The 16,640-nt window shown below is 34.7% G+C and overlaps 1 protein-coding gene across 4 annotated transcripts in view; it reads right to left on the bottom strand.

The window, feature by feature from the left end:
- LOC101892851 (myosin heavy chain, non-muscle) overlaps positions 1 to 16,640 on the bottom strand; it is a 98,496-nt gene that overhangs the window by 28,936 nt on the left and 52,920 nt on the right. For all 4 annotated transcript variants that reach the window (XM_059120479.1, XM_059120480.1, XM_059120481.1 and 1 more), the window contains 2 exons: positions 15,094 to 15,250; positions 3,260 to 3,381 (listed from right to left, as the gene is read on the bottom strand). In XM_059120479.1, the coding sequence (XP_058976462.1) occupies positions 3,260 to 3,381; positions 15,094 to 15,250 (279 nt within the window). The remainder of the gene's footprint in view (positions 1 to 3,259; positions 3,382 to 15,093; positions 15,251 to 16,640) is intronic.

The raw sequence follows: 16,640 nt of genomic DNA, 5'->3' as shown, positions 1-16,640 counted from the left end.
TTTTTTTTTTCAAATTTTGTTCTAAGAAAAGCTCTGTGTTAATTTGACCATTCAAGTTCACACGTTTGTTTGATTTAAGCTTTTCAAATTAAGAATTACTTTTTTTCTAAAAAAAAAAAATTACAAAAACAAGTTCATTGCTAACGCAGTTTTACAACAAAATAATGACAACATCCAACACATAAGGCCTTTTGAAAAACATTAAATGACGCAAGGCGCATGCGTGCACGTCAAATGTCAATAAATCGGACATTTGACAGCCAAGAAGTTTGGTGTAAACAAGACAAAAAAAAAAAAAAAAAAAAAAACGAACACACACCCTCTTCTTCGTTTCTCTTTTAACAAAAGAAGTCTTTACCAAATTTGTTGCCATTTTTTTTTTTTTGCAAACCAAAAAATATTAACCGCAGTTTTTTTTGTCAAAACTTGACAATGAATGGATTTTTACGAACAAGTCATTTTGTCTAGTTTCCCATATATCTAGACCGAGTAGTTACTCTCAAAACCGTGTGACCCACTGGACCGTCGACCACAGCAACAACAGGTTTCCTTATATGACAAGGTCCTAGTTTGTGTGTTTTTTTTTTTCTCTTTGCTATTTGTTGTTGCTGTTCGTTTACCTCAATTAGCTGCAATAATTGCTAATAAAGTTGCAATATTTTTGTGCGAGCTGTAATAATAATCTCCTCCGCTCATAATCGCTTATGGCAATAATGTTTAGTTTAAGTTTTTGTTAGTTTGTTGCTTTTTTTGTAATTCAGAATATTTTATGGGTTTTTTTTCGTTTGAAATACGTGTAAATTGTTAACCATTTATGGGCAAATTAATTAAGTTTTGATTTTTTTGGGAGGTGAGAATATTATTGAGGCACTATTAGACAATGCCATATAATGAAAACTGTTGAGATATAATTGGTGAGAATAATTTTTGTAGAGTCCCAAAATTTGAGGCCGCTTCTAGTCTAGAGGGCATTATAGAAAACTACGCGACGGCTTCCTGTTTTGTAGAAGGCACTATATTTTATACAAGACCCCAAAAAGGCGTTTTTTGGTATTGAAGATCTCCAGAAGACCTTTTTTATGCGAAAAAAATCATCTCTTCTAATAGAAGACCTCTAAAAGTTCTTTTCCATAGATGACCTCTAAATGTTATTTTCCATATACAACCTTTTAAAAGGTCTTCTTTTCACATTTGGACTTTACAAGACCTTAAATCTATGGAAGACTGCTAAAAAGTTGTCATTTCACTTAAAAAAACCTCTATAACGTCCTCTGTTTACAGATAATTAAAAAATTACACTGAACCACAAAAATAATTACAGGGAAATTTTAGCAGATTATAAAAGTGTAACTAACGAGCTCTCCGCTCGTATTAATCGACCGTGCTATCAGAATAAATGCCGAATATTATCGCGAAAATATTCTGGAGGGTGTATTAAGCCTTGGGCACGCAAACATTTTGGCCGCAGACCTTGGGCATTCCAACAGGACTCAGCACCATCGCACTCAGCACGCGCCACCCAAGAATGGTTACAAAATGAGGTTCCTCGCTTCATTTCCAAAATCTCCGGATACCAATCCGTTGGACTATTGGGTCTGGAGTATTTTGGAAACCAAAGTTGGTACTAAAAAATACCAAAGTGTCGATCACCTCAAGCAAGTGCTTCGCCGGGAATGGTCCAAAATACCGCAGCAACCTTCGAGCAGCGTGTGACGGTTTCATTGGCCGTTTGAAGGACATAATTCGTGCCAAAGGTGACCAATTCGATCTAAACTTATTTCGATCTTTTTTTCTTTTATTCATTAAAATAAAAAAAAAAATGTAAAAATTATGGCGTTTGACTTTGTTGCAGTTTTATTATCTCACCCTGTATATATAGGCTATAACTATATCTGAACCGATTTCAATCAAAATTTGAAACACTTGCCTTTAGGCCTAGATCCACCGGAAGAGTAAAAAGTCGGTCCATTTAGGCTGATGTTAGCCATTATTTTCTGAGATCGGATTAAGGATATATACGGGAGCTATATCCAAATCTGAACCGATAAAATTTGGCAAAGGTACTTTCAAGCTCTATAAAATATCTGGTACCAAATATCATTCTTGTTGGATGCATATTACGCATGTGAAGGATCTAAACACCAAATCGGATGAAGCATATATATGGGAGCTATATCTGAACCGATTTCCAGTAAATTTTATGTACTTTCATCTAGACTGAATTCGGTTGGATGTGCCATAATTCAGGACTGTTGGGCTGATATTGGCCATTTGGTGCACAAATAACCCGAAATAGGTTGAAGATATTTGAAAACTATATCTAAATCTGATGCGATCATCACCAACTTCAATAGGGTTCGTCCTTGAGCCAAACAAATGTTGTTTGTTCACAAAAATACATGGATGGACAGATGGGCAGATGGACTGACATGAATAAATCGAGTCAGAAAGTGATTCTATGAAGATTCTCAAAAGTAACTATGGGCCTATCTCGTTTCCTTCTCCATGTTACAAACAAGTGTACAAAGACATAATACCCTTACCACTATATGGTGTAGAGTATAACAATCCGTGCTTAATTGCCTTTCGATTTCATTTGGATCCTTCTTAAAATGTTCATTAATATACCCCGCTTATTCTCTCGAACTTCGCTTAAGACAACTTGATAAATTTCCTAATAAAACAAAAAAAAACGAATTTAAAAAACATTTCTCAAACCAAAAACTGGTATTGTGGGTGTTGCGAAACAAAAAAAAATATCCATCGCCAACAAATAGCAGCAACAACAAAACCTATGGCAAAAGTTTGAACCAAACTCAAAATCATTAATGAAATATTTAATTACTATTATTTTCATTAACTCGAGAACTCGCTTTTTTTTTGTTTTGTCAGGCAATAAAAATAAAGCAATTATAAATTGTTAACATTTAAAGAACCGCATAGAAGACAGAAAGAGAGACAACTACGAACGAACAAATCACGATTTAAGAAAAATAACTTTATAAGGAAAATAAAAAAATATATTACAAAAAAATGATATTCATATTTATATCGTGAGAATTCCTTTAATAGATTTTCTTTGTTGTTTGGAATTTTCTAAGACCCCGTTTCAGGTTGTGCCTTGGCTGAAGAAGGGGTGGGGGCGTTATAATTATGTTGAAAATAAATAGAAGTATTAAGTGATTTATCACACTCGCCGTGAAATTGGCGATTAATTTTGTATTTGGGAGAATGTTTCAAGGGGCCAATGAATACTTACCGCACCAGAACCTTTGGGTTTAGAGGCAGCCACATAAGCTAAATACTGAATAACTTTTTTCGTATTTTCGGTTTTACCAGCACCTGATTCTCCGGTACACAATATGGATTGATCTTCGCGATCTGTAAAAAGAAATACAAAAAAAAAAAAAAAAAAAAAAAAAAAACATTATAATGATTATTAGTACATGGAAACATGAAAAAAATCTAAAAAATAATTGAAATCGGAATTGTTCTTCCATAGAAGCTATTTCAAAAAGTGGACCGATATGATCCATTTTCGATTCCAATTATTCAAGATGTAAAGCAAATATCTCTATCAAATTTCAAAGCTCTATCTTAAATGAAAAGCGAAATGTATCTCAAAAGTGGTGAACTGCCAAATTGGGTTTTCTCCGATGAGAAAACTTTCGTTGTAAACAAACAAAATTATCGTGTTTCCTGGCCAAAGAGGTCTGTTGAAAATGTGCACCTTCGTTTGGACACCAGAACTCAAACGCCGGCCTTGGTGATGGTGTGGGCCGCCATAACAGCCGATGATCGCTCTCCGCATCAGAATAAATGCCGAATATTATTGCGAAAATATTCTGGAGGGTATATTAAGCCTTGGACGCGCAAACATTTTGACCGCAGACCTTGGACATTCCAACAGGACTCAGCACCATCGCACTCCTCCACTCAAGAATGGTTGCAAAATGAGGTTCCTCGCTTTATTTCCCGCGCACAATGGCCACCAAAATCTCCGGATACCAATCTGTTAGACTATTGTGTCTGGAGTATTTTGAAAAGCAAGGTTTGCACCAAGAAATACCAACGTGTCGATCACCTCAAGCAAGCGCTTCGCCGGGAATGGACCAAAATACCGCAGAGCAACATTCGGGCAGCGTGTGACAGTTTCATTGGCCGTTTAAATGCCATAATTGGTGCCAAAGATGACCAAATAGAACAAATCTAAACCTCTTCTAAAATTGTATGCTATTTTCGACATTTTTTGCTTTAATTCAATGAATTTAAAAAAATGTAAAAACTATAGCGTTTGACTTTATTGCTGTTTTTTTTTCACCCTGTATGGCTAAAGGTATAAAAAAGAACCAAAACGACCTCTTTGTTGTCTTGTTTGAGGATTAAAACTTCCGATTGAAATATTCCTTGTAATCTTATTTGCAAAATTTCTGAAGGCACTATATACCTAAAATGCACGGTTTCCAAGGAATCTTAATACGATAATTTCCAAAAGTGTGGGTGTTAGGGGAACTTCCTCCCCACACTTAGGTTACTTTGCGATGTGAACTTTCAAAAAGCTTGTCCTTTTTTTGTTCTACTTTCAAAATCGTCTGGATTCCTCACGTAATTATTTAAAATTAGAATTTTGTCGCGCAGTGATATTGTTTCCTTTTAGTGCTCCTTAGAATTTCCGTTTTGAGTCCCTTAAAAGTTATTTAGGAGGCGCTCTTAGTGGCGCGAAAACCGCCATGGAAAATCATTTCTCTTTCAACTTATTTACGTTGTTTTATTTTTTCTTCTTACTGCTGGGCTTTAGGTATTACCCCGTCTGTTATTGCCACTACCCATAGTTGGCTAGGGTGTGTCTGGTATTCAATTTCAAATTCAATATCGAAATATCTTCATAATCTCTTCTTATGCCTTTGCGAGTGATTGTTGTTATTGTTGGCATTGGCATATCTCAGTGCCAGATATTTTCTGTGCAGATACGAACTGACTGAGTGGCTGGTTGGTGGTCACCCAGCAACATTGAATGGAAAAGTAATTAAGAAATGTAGCCTTGTTCGTAAACAAGTCCAGCGGTCAATAGCACTACTCCAAGGGAGCTTAATTTTCTGGTTATCAATTTCATCAACTGCTTTTTTCATTGGATACATTTTTTTTGATGGCATGCCAAAATCAGAAGGCAACAACTTAAAGACTTCTATTTTTAAAGTTTTGTTTTATGTTCAGGATAGAAACGTTGTAAAGCTCACAAAAACTAGGTTAAATTCCATAAATGTTGCTACTAATTTTTGTGGGTGCCACCCTTGTCAAATCCCCAACATAATTGTGTGCGGTGGGTCACTCCTGTTTCCCTGTTCCAGTTTTCATCGTTCATTTGGATAATGTAATATACTGTCATACAGGGCAGCGGGAAGATATGTATGCATGACTCATCATCGTCACGGTCTCCACAACATATTGCAGTTTTGAAAAGGAAGTAATGAACGAGAAATCGTTGATAGCAACGCAACTTTTTCTATCAAACCTGTCCCCCTCCAACCCTCACCCACCCATCGCCCCAACCAATCCCTTTTCATGTGTGAATGGCACGTTGAAGCGCTTTGCGTTTATAACTTGACTGTCCAGTTGGTTGGTCATTATTTCATTTGTCTGCGATATGCTAATATCAGCAAATTTCTCTCGCTGCATACGTCTGAGATGGATGAGTCATTTTATGCAAATCGGAATCCACTATTGTGAAATGCTACACTTATCACTCGTTTTTATAGAGTGTCACTTTATAAGCTGCGGGGATATGAAAATGCATATTGTCGAAGAAATATAACTATTGGCGTAGTTTTAAGGTTCTTCGAAAAAAAAATTAAATGCAATTAAAAAATGTAAGCAAAGGCTATAGTCTACAGTGCCGACCATATGATATCCTACAAAATTACAATCTGTTGGAAGCCCCCTTATATCCAAATCCATATTGGAAGATTTCGTTTTTGAGATGATGTCATAGAGCCCTGCCCAGATGTTACCCTTTGGTTTTTGCCCGGGGGCATGTGTCCAATATTTACGCATTCCGTCGTGTTGTTAGGTGATCAAAACAATTTCACACGAAAGATGTTGTTCATTTTACAGCTAAATATAATCCAATGGTCATCTGAAAATGCTTGACTTCTTCCCTGTCCTTAACTCTCTTCTCATACAAAATTGCGTGTCGATTGGTTTTCAATTATGGCCTGTAGAGCGACTGCAAAATCCGGAAAATTTTAATGGTTTTTGGACTATTTGAACATCGTCCAAAACAATAGGCTTTAATTCTGACCCTAACCCTACCCCATGCAAAATTACATGCGGATAATTGCGACCTGTATATACAGGGTGAGATGAAAAAACTGCAACCAATTTCAGACTTCTGTCATTTCAAAGCCACTCATCCGACAGGTGTTAAAATTATTCCAGTGATAGCTCATAATATTGTCTACAAGCGTGCAAAACCATTTTGGTGAGAATTTTCCAGAAAAAAAGTTATTCGTGATGGAATTTAAGCGTGGTTTCTTTATATTTGACTGGAAAACCATCAGTGGCTATAGTTAGAGCACTCCAGCATTTAAATGTGAATAAATCTTTTGTGTCTCGTACCATCGCTCGTTACCGTGATACTGTTAGCGTAGCCCGACGTCAAGAAAGTGGACGAATGAAAATAGCAACATCAGCAGAAATGGTTTGAAAAGTACAGAAGCGACTTGATCGAAACCCGCTTCGCTGTGGCCGAAAAATGGCTCGTGAGCTGAACATATCGCAATATTCCATTCGGCAAATATTGAAAAATGAGCTCGGGGTAAAGCCATTAAAATTCCAAAAAGTGCAAGAACTTAGATCGCAACAGAAAGAAAATAGACCCAAAAGAGCTAAAGAGTTGCTTCTCTTTTCCGAAAGTGGTGAACTGCCGAATTCGGTTTTTCCGATGAGAAAACTTTCATTGTACAGCCTTTGTAAACAAACAAAATTATCTATTTACTTGCCAAAGAGGTCATTTGAAAATGTGCACCTTCGTTTGGACACCAGAACTCAAGCGCCGGCCATTCTGATGGTGTGGGCCGCCACAACAAACGATGATCGCTCTCCGCTCGTATTAATCGGCCGTGGCATCAGAATAAATGCCGAATATTATCGTGAAAATATTCTGGAGGGCGTATTAAAGCCTTGGGCACACAAACGTTTTGGCCGTAGGCCTTGCACATTCCAACAGAACTCAGCATCATCGTATTCAGCACGCGCCACCCAAGAATGGTTACAAAATGAGGTTCCTCGCTTTATTTCCAGCGCACAATGGCCACCAAAATCTCCAGATACCAATCCGTTGGGCTATTGTGTCTGGAATATTATGGAAATTAAGATTGGCACTAAAAACTACCAAAGTGTCGATCACCTTTAGCAAGCGCTTCCCCGGGAATGAGCCAAAATTCCGCATTGCAACATTTGGGCAGCGTGTGATGATTTCATTGGTCGCTTGAATGCCATAATTCGTGCCAAAGGTGACGAATTCGAACAAATCTAAACTTATTCCAAAATTTGATGCTATTTCCGACATTTTTTGCTTTCATTGACTTTGTTGCAATTTTTTATCTTACCCTGTATTTTCAACATTTAGTCCTTTGAAAATAAAATTTTGCTAGAGTTCCTCAAAAGATTTATATAGTTTCCTATAAATTTTTAGAAATTAAGAAATACATGTTGAAAACTCCAATATTATGATGGAATTCCAGTAATCGGACTTTCAACAAATTTTCAAAATCTATATTTTATAAGGTCCTCGAAATAATTAAAAACACACACACATAATTTAATATATATTTTTATAAAAACTCAAACAATTAAAATATTTATTTGAAAAAGAACACCACATAAAAGCCCTCCAAAAAAACTATACTACATTTTTGTCACCCTCTGTATATATTTTTTGGTGTTATCTTGTTATTTTATTTGGATTTTTATCTAAAACCAACCGAAAATATTATCTATGAACGTAAGCTTTAGAAATAATTTATTTTTAAATCTATTACGCCTAAAAAAGACTCTCACCGTGGATTTGGACAAAAAATGTAATAACGCAAATATTATTCGGTCTCTCTCTCTATCTCTTCCGCTCTCTCAGTCTTCTTGTCACATCTAATAACATATAGCACAAACCTTCAGTAGGTTTGTTTTCGTCCATGGAAAAATAATTGTATTTGCGTTTCCTAATGACCAAAAGCCTAAGGTATTTATTTGTAATGATGTGGACGGACAACTTGTCCAGTGATAAGATAACGTTGTAGGAACTTGGTTATATAATAACTTAATATGAGATTCTCTCTCTCTCTCTTCCAGGTAAGGGATTAAGTTGAGGGGTAAACAAACTAATTTACGTTCGTCAAAAATATGTGTGTACATGTGTGTACATAAATGTTCAATCAAATGTAATTTTTATCTATAGTTGGGAATTTACATTGGCTAATACGCCTTAACTGATAGTTATAGTTGAACGTAATTTTTTACGAACGTGTGAAATATACAGTAGCAAGCAATAATGGTTAAAAGTTAATTCTTGCCATGAATCATTATGGAAAATATATATGTTTTTGCCTTAAGGGAACGGATGTTAAAAGAAATACCGTCTCGTTATCCCGCACATGTCATCTTCGATTCGAAAGTAAAAAAGGACATGTCGAACAATTCAATTCAAGCCAAACAATTCAATTCAAACAAATCAATGTAAACAGCACAATTCAAGCAGATCAGTTGAAACAAAAGAAATCGAAATATTTTTGTCTAAAGTCGAAAAAAAGAAATGTGGAAAAAATATATTGAAAACAGGGGGCAAATTAAGTTTTTCTGTCGGAATCATGTCATTGCTTAAATAAAATGTAATACAATACAATTCAATACCAACTATTCAAAAGTTTTTTACGATCTTGAGTGACTTTACCAAAGCAAAGATATTTTTGTGATGAACTTTGATGAACATGAAAAAAAGAATAAAACAAATTATGTTGCCCCATCCATGCCATGTTCAATTAGAGAGTTATACAAGATAATTCAGTACAAAGAATTAAAGTCAGACAATTACAGTCCGACATATCAAGCCAGACAATTCAATTGAAGAAAAATATTTTTTGCATTTATTCAACCGACGAATGCCCTAATGATAAAAAAAACAATTTAAATAACTGAATTGAAACAAGTAAAGCTCGTCTGGGTCGAACTTTGAATACCTTCCACAATTTGCAACGAATTTGGCAATTTACTGTCATAGGCTGAAGTACCCATTACGAACTTCAAATACCGAATTTGAAACAATTCCAGTGAATAATGTCGCTAAAAACATGAAAGTACCGAATATCGGGAGGTACCGTTATATGGGGACTTTATGAAGACGTGGACCTGCACAGACAATTTTCTGTCATAGGCTGCTGTATCCGTAACGAAATTCGAATACGAAATTTGAAACAATTCTGATGAATAATGCCGCTAAAATCACAAAATACCGAATATCGGGAGGTACCGTTATATGGGGGGTCATAGGCTGCAGTATCCGTAACGAACTTCAAATATCAAATTTGAAACATTTCCGGTGGATAACGTCGCTAAAATCATGAAAATACTGAATATCGGGAGGTACCGTTAAATGGAGGATACACGAAGACGTGGACCTTTACAGACAATTTTCTGTCGTAGGCTGTAGTATCCGTAACGAACTTCAAATACCAAACTTGAAACATTTCCGGTGGACAATGTCGCTAAAATCACGAAATACTGAATATCGGGAGGTACCGTTAAATGGAGGATACACGAAGACGTGGACCTGCACAGACAACTTTCTGTCATAGGCTGTAGTATCTATTACGAACTTCAAATACCAAATTTGAAACAATTCCGTCAAATAATGTCGCTTAAATCACCAAAATGCAGAAAATACCGTTGGCAAATTCATTTAAAATCGTGTGTGTGTGTGGGGGGGAGGGTATTCAAAGTTCGGCCCGACCGAACTTACAGCTTTTTTATTTGTTAGTATACAAACTGAAGCAAGCATTTTTAATCAAAACTTCGTACATTGTATTACATATTTAGATTTTCAATGTTTTATATATTATTCAAGTTTTTCCTTATTCGGAAAGAATAATAGGAAAATGTTTACCTTTTGCACGAAAATTTTTTCAAAATCTTTGATGTTGAAGTTTACCGAGGAAAATATTAGCAAAACAATTTCACAATGGACCCACATCAAATTTTTCTATCCAAAACTATTTCAACGTCTCCATATGTAAACCTTAGAAATTAACAGTGACCTCAATATCAAGTTTCAGAATTTCCGCTCTATTCCTTTAACCAACATCAAAATCTAGTAACATTTATTACACATATCCAAAACAATCTTCATCTCTCCAGGGATGAATGTTTGCTGGGATTAATGTCTCTTACATTTCTTGCTCTAATGAAAATGTTAGTTTCGTAAATTTATCTTTTCGCATTATTAGATTGTTTAATCAGTCAAAAATGAATGTGCGTGTCAAACTAAATAATAAACAATTAAACCAATTGTTAACATTATTTGCAAAATTGAATTCAATTCGGAAGCGTAAAAAAAGATAAAAATGAAACTTAGATTGGCTGGCTGCCTTTCTCTATGTCTCTCTGATTATTAATATTGTCGCTTTGCCGGTTGTCATCACATGTTGTGTGACAAGCTTTAATTTAAATGGATTAGATAAATGTTTAGTGTCAATTTTCATTCATATTTCATTAGGAATTTGTCAAACAATGACTGTTTGCTAAGTTATTTGAAATTCTTTTGATATATAGAAACTTCATTTTCAAAGAAAAGGTTTCACTCCAATTCGTTACAAATGTAATAAAAACCAGTAAGGAAAGGTCAAAAGTCGGCAGGCCGACTATATGATACCCTACACCACTATGCGCATTTTGTATTCGGTTGAATATGAAAAAATCTTTTTAATTCGGGCTGATATTACATATATGGTGGACAATAGCCGTAAAATCGGATAAAGATATATATCAAAGCTACATAAAAATCTTAACCGATCTCGATAAAATATGGCAGAGGAATTTTTTAAGCAGTATCTGATGCCCGAAATCTAATATCATTGTTGTGGAGTGCATATTACGCATGTGAGGAACTTTAACACCAAATCGGATAAAACATATATATTGGAGCTATATCTATATAAACCGATTTTCTCCAAATTTGAAGTACTTATTTCTAGGATGAATTCATTCGTAATTGCCAACAAACAACAAACCTGATATAGAATGAAGATATATATGGGAGCTATACTATATTTCAAAGTCGTTATATAGTTAGCCAGTTAAGCTTGAAAAAGAAATATTTTTAATTCGAATTGTTTGAATTTTTGGAATTGAATTGTTTGAAATGCCTTGGTTGCAATGAATTGTATGAATTGAATAAATTGAATTGAATTCTATGGCTTGAATTGTTTGAATTGACTTGGTCATTTTTATACGCTCCACTCCGCAATAAATTTTTAATTGAGGTCAGCAGTTTAAAATAGCCCCTTTAAATGGTACCCTCTGGTGCTATAGATTTTGAAACTTTTAACTTTTAGTTTAAGCCGAATTGGCAACACTTTGGTATTTTTGGTTAAAGTATTAGGCCGAAATGGCACCAAATTTTAAATTTCGTAATAATTCGCAATTGACATAATGGTGTCTTCTTTTTTAGGAGCATCTGAAATGTTCACAAGTCACAGCAGGAAGGCCTTATATTCAGGTGGTCCCAAAAAATATTCGTTAGAGATCTTGAAAAGTCATTTCATATTTTAATAATCTTTCGAAAATCATAGTCCAAAAAAATTGTATAAAAAATCCGCAACCATAACTATGAGGGTCTTAAAAGATATATATATATATTTTAATAAATATAGATGTTTGTCTTCTTTTGTATATATGTTATAAAAACACAAAAAACTGATGATTTATATAATTCTGTGTCTTCCTCTTTCGTTGGCGATCATAAAAGTGTATCCCATTAAAAAAAACTCTCAAAATACGACTTGAATATTAATTTGGTCGGCTTTCATGTTCAAAACACCCCCACCATGAATGTATAATTTAATTTTTTGCCAATCTCTTTCTTTGCATGCAAATCCAGTGAAATCCACCAGAGTTACGACGCTGCTCTAAACTCTCAAAACACGAAAATGCAATTTAAAATCACTCACCACCACTCATCGTTGTCATCAATTGACAAATTGATGATTGTTTGGCTGGCTGGCATTAAATGCCTACCTATCTTTCATTAAAACCATCATCTCGTTTATGAACTTCCTCTCTCTCTCTATCTCTTCTTCTCTTCTTTTTGGCCAGGTTTAACCACAAAAAAAGCGCAAATATTTAAATTAAATCATAGAAAACGTAAGAAAGCCAAGCTTTGTCGTCGTGAGTGGGTTGATTGGTATGTAAATATTCGTCACATTGTGACTTTACAACAATAGTCTTGGCTTTATTGTTGTTGTAAATTGAAAATTAAAAAATGTGCGAATGAATCATAAATTGACATGTTGACGTAGTCAAAAGCCTTTTTTTGTCTTGAAGCCAAATAGGGCGTAGGACCGACAAATATGTTATTTCCCGGAATCAAAGGTGTTAAATAGTAAAGTTGCACTGCTAATCGATAGTTATTGAAATTGGTTGAGATGAATTTCGCACACACAGACACACAAATAATTACATGTGTACTTAATAAAGGATTTTTTCCAACAAACATCCATCCAGGCTTAGACACTAAAGAGATCAGAAAAATTGAACTTTTCCTTTTATAATATACAAAAACGCCAGAAGAGTAGCCATTTAGGGGTGGGAGGTGATCTTTTCAAATTTTAAAGACCAATAGCCGTGAATTTTTTAAGAGTAATATTTTAAGGTCTGACTGACTAGCAATCTTTGATTTTTAAAGAGATTTCTTGAAGAACCAACTGTAGACATAATCGTGGTTTTCAGATGGAAGTTTTAGAGGGTCCAGTAGAAAAAACTTTAAAATGTTTAAAAAATTGTGAATTTTTATACGATCATCCACATGGCTGTAGAGGGTATACATCATTTGATACGACCAAAACGAATCTCATCGAAATAACAGCTTTATAACCTAGGCCCCTTTGGATGAAATCTATTTCAGGACATTTGAAGTTAATCTGCCTGTTTGTCTGGCTTGTGCGCACAATAACCCTCGAGCGTAGTTTTCGGTTTCGTCCAAATTTGACACATCGTAATACGTAGTATTCTCGAGTTCAAAGATGGGCAATATCGGTCTACTACTTCCGGTATCTTTACCACAAAAATTTTAAATTTTCGCAGAAAATAATTTACTTCATAAAACAAGAATAGATTATCCGATTTTGTTCAAATTTTGGAAAACAATTGCATCAGTGATAGGTCAGGTGGTACGACCCTTTCCATGTGGTACCTCTCCCACAAACGGTCAAAATTTTGAATAATGATAAATCTAAAAAAATTTAAAATAAGAGTCCCATTTTCTCAAATTTCGCACATCCCAGTATCAACACAGAATCTGGTGTGAAGATGGGATATGGCGGACCACTTCCCTGGCACCTCCCCTACAGGGAGTCAAAACTTGAAATAGTTGCAAGTCTCGAAATACTTTCATCTACAATCACCCAATACCAAATTAAGTAGAATTTGGTAGTTTTCGAACAATTATAGTACGGCATTTTACTCTTACCCATATACAGGTTGAGATAAAAAAAAAAACTGCAACCAACTTCAGACTGCTGCCATTTCTAATCCACTCGACCCACAGCTGCTAAAATTGTACCAGTGATAGTGTGATTTCTCTATCTTCTATCGTTAGAGCACTCCAACATTTAAATGTGAATAAATCTTTTGTGGACGGAAGAAAACAGCAACATCATCAGAAATGGCTCGAAAAGTAAAGAAGCGACTTGATCGAAACCCGCGTCGCAGTGGCCTAAAAATGTCTCGAGAGCCGAACATATCGCAATATTCCATTGGGCAAATTTTGAAAAATGAGCTCGGGGTAAAGCCATTGAAATTCCAAAAAGTGCAAGATCTTACACCGCTCGCCTCGCTTGGCCGAATGTGGTGAACTGCCGAATTTGGTTTTCTCCGATGAGAAAACATTCGTTGTCCAGCAGTTTGTAAACAAACAAAATGATCGTGTTTACTTGCCAAAGAGGTCAGCTGAAAATGTGCACCTTCGATTGGCCACCAGAACTCAAGAATGGTTAGAAAATGATGTTCCTCGCTTCATTTCCAGCGCAAAATGGCCACCAAAATCTCCGGATACCAATCCGTTGGACAATTGTGACTGGAGCATTTTGAAAAGCAAGGTTGGCACTAAAAAATAGCAACGTTTCGATCACCTCAAGCAAGCATTTCGCCGGTAATGGGCCAAAATACCGCAGAGCAACATTCGGACAGTGTGTGACGGTTTCATTGGCCGTTTGAAGGCCATAATTCGTGCCAAAGGTGACCAATTCGAAAAAATCTAAACTTATTCTAAAATTTGATGCTATTTCCAACATTTTGAGCTTTCATTCAATAAAATTGAAAAAAATGTAAGAATTGTGGCGTTTGACTTTGGTGCAATTTTTAATCTCACCCTGTATAGATATAGCTAAATGGACATTTTTAACTATCTTCTAAAGATCTTCTAAGAAAGGAGACATTATGAAGTAATTTTCAAAGAAATCCTTTGGAAAATTTTCTTTGGAGTTAAAACATTTTGCATGTCTTCTCTATGTCGATTGGGTTGGGTTTCCATTTAAGAATTTTATTTTTTTTTTTTTGTTTGCATCTCCGCTACGTCTTTTGAAACTCTCTGTATAGCATATTTCCGAATAAAGGATTTTCTGATAAGAATAATAAATGCCAACTAGTATTTGTTATATGGTAGCCTTACTTGGAATGAAAATGTAAATACCATTTACTTAGCAAATACGGTGAAATAGTGTGAGACATTTGTGGCTAATTTTCGCCATGTCAAAAAAATAATGGTTTTTTTTTTTCAATTTTCTTTTTTTTTTATAAAGAATTTTTTTGACAAATTCTTTGCCAACTTACCTTGCAACATCGATCTGTAGGCGGTATCTGTTATGGCAAAGACATGTGGTGGCACTTCATGTCTTTTGATGCCCTTATACCGTTCCATAATTTTTTCCGTGTAAATTGGTAATTTCTTATAGGGATTAACAACGACGCAGAAAAGACCGGAATATGTCTGAAAAAATACAACAACAAAAATGAGCATGATTAATATTTTATTACAAGAGAAAAATGTAAGAAAAAAAAAAAGGAAGCAGAAGAAAACATTAAAAAAATTATAAATAAAAAACAGTAACAAGAAAATAATGATAACAAAAGCGAAGCGACGTTGTTGGTGGAAGTATTAAATATTTATGCATCAATGCTTTTGCAAATGTTTATTTCCATATATTCGTACATATGTATGTGTGTATATATGTGTCTGTCTGTTATGTATACAGAAATAATAAAGTTTAATAACCCTAAAATTATGAATATGTAATGGTTATTTAAACAAATTTTAATATCATAATAATACGCTCTAAAAATGTATGTAAGGGAAGATAAAAAAATATACATTAAAAAAATCAATATGATCTGCTTCAGCTTTGCAAAATAATGGTTTTTCAAGACCCTTTTCAAGGGTTTCAATATTACAGCTACAGCTACAGAAGTCCCTGGTTCCTAGGTTCGTCTGTATAGACCCCCATTAAAAATCCATATAAAGGCGCATTTCAGATCGCCTATAAAACAGGTCACATATAAAACATACTCAGATTGTCTATAAAGACGGCGCTTGAAGATTTGAAGATCTTGGCCTTCATACCGCCTATATAGACAGCCTTCGGATCGCTCATAAAGAATTGGAGCATGTAATCATTCAAGTGAATAGTTTTAAAAATACAAAGAACCACTACATTTTCAAGAGGTATAAAATAACAATTTGTAGGCAATCGGAATGACAAGAAAGTTTCACTATTTCAATGTGTTTGGCCATTTGGTTTGAAATTTGAATTGCCCAAAATATTTGAAAACAATTTTTTGTTAGAAAATCCAAAAAGTACTAATAACAAGTAAAAAAACAACTAAGTTCGGCCGACCCGAACTCCAACATTCGGGGGAAAATTAAAAACAATCCATCGAAAAATACCGCTCAAATTACAACCTTTATATTGGGGCTATACGGAGACGTGGTGCTGGATAAATAATATATATATATATATATATATATATATATATATATATATATATATATATATATATATATATATATATATATATATATATATATATATATATATATATATATATATACGGATATATACGGAGACGTGGTGCTGGATAAATAATTTTTTGTCATAGGCTGTAGTATTACGAATCTCAAATACGAAAATTCTGAAAATACCAAATATCGGGGGCACCATTGTATGAGGGCTATACGATATTGTGGACCTATATAGAAAATTCTCTTTCAGGGGGTAATGTACTCACAGAGAACTTCTTGTGTAGAATTTCAGACAATGCCATTAAAAATGTAACTAAAATCATCAAAATACCGAATGACGGAGGGTACATTAATATGGGGA

Source organism: Musca domestica, unplaced genomic scaffold, assembly GCF_030504385.1.
Source record: "Musca domestica strain aabys unplaced genomic scaffold, Musca_domestica.polishedcontigs.V.1.1 17, whole genome shotgun sequence".
Classification (NCBI taxonomy): domain Eukaryota; kingdom Metazoa; phylum Arthropoda; class Insecta; order Diptera; family Muscidae; genus Musca; species Musca domestica.
Note: the sequence above shows the minus strand (reverse complement) of the source record. Positions and strands in the feature narration are given on the sequence as shown.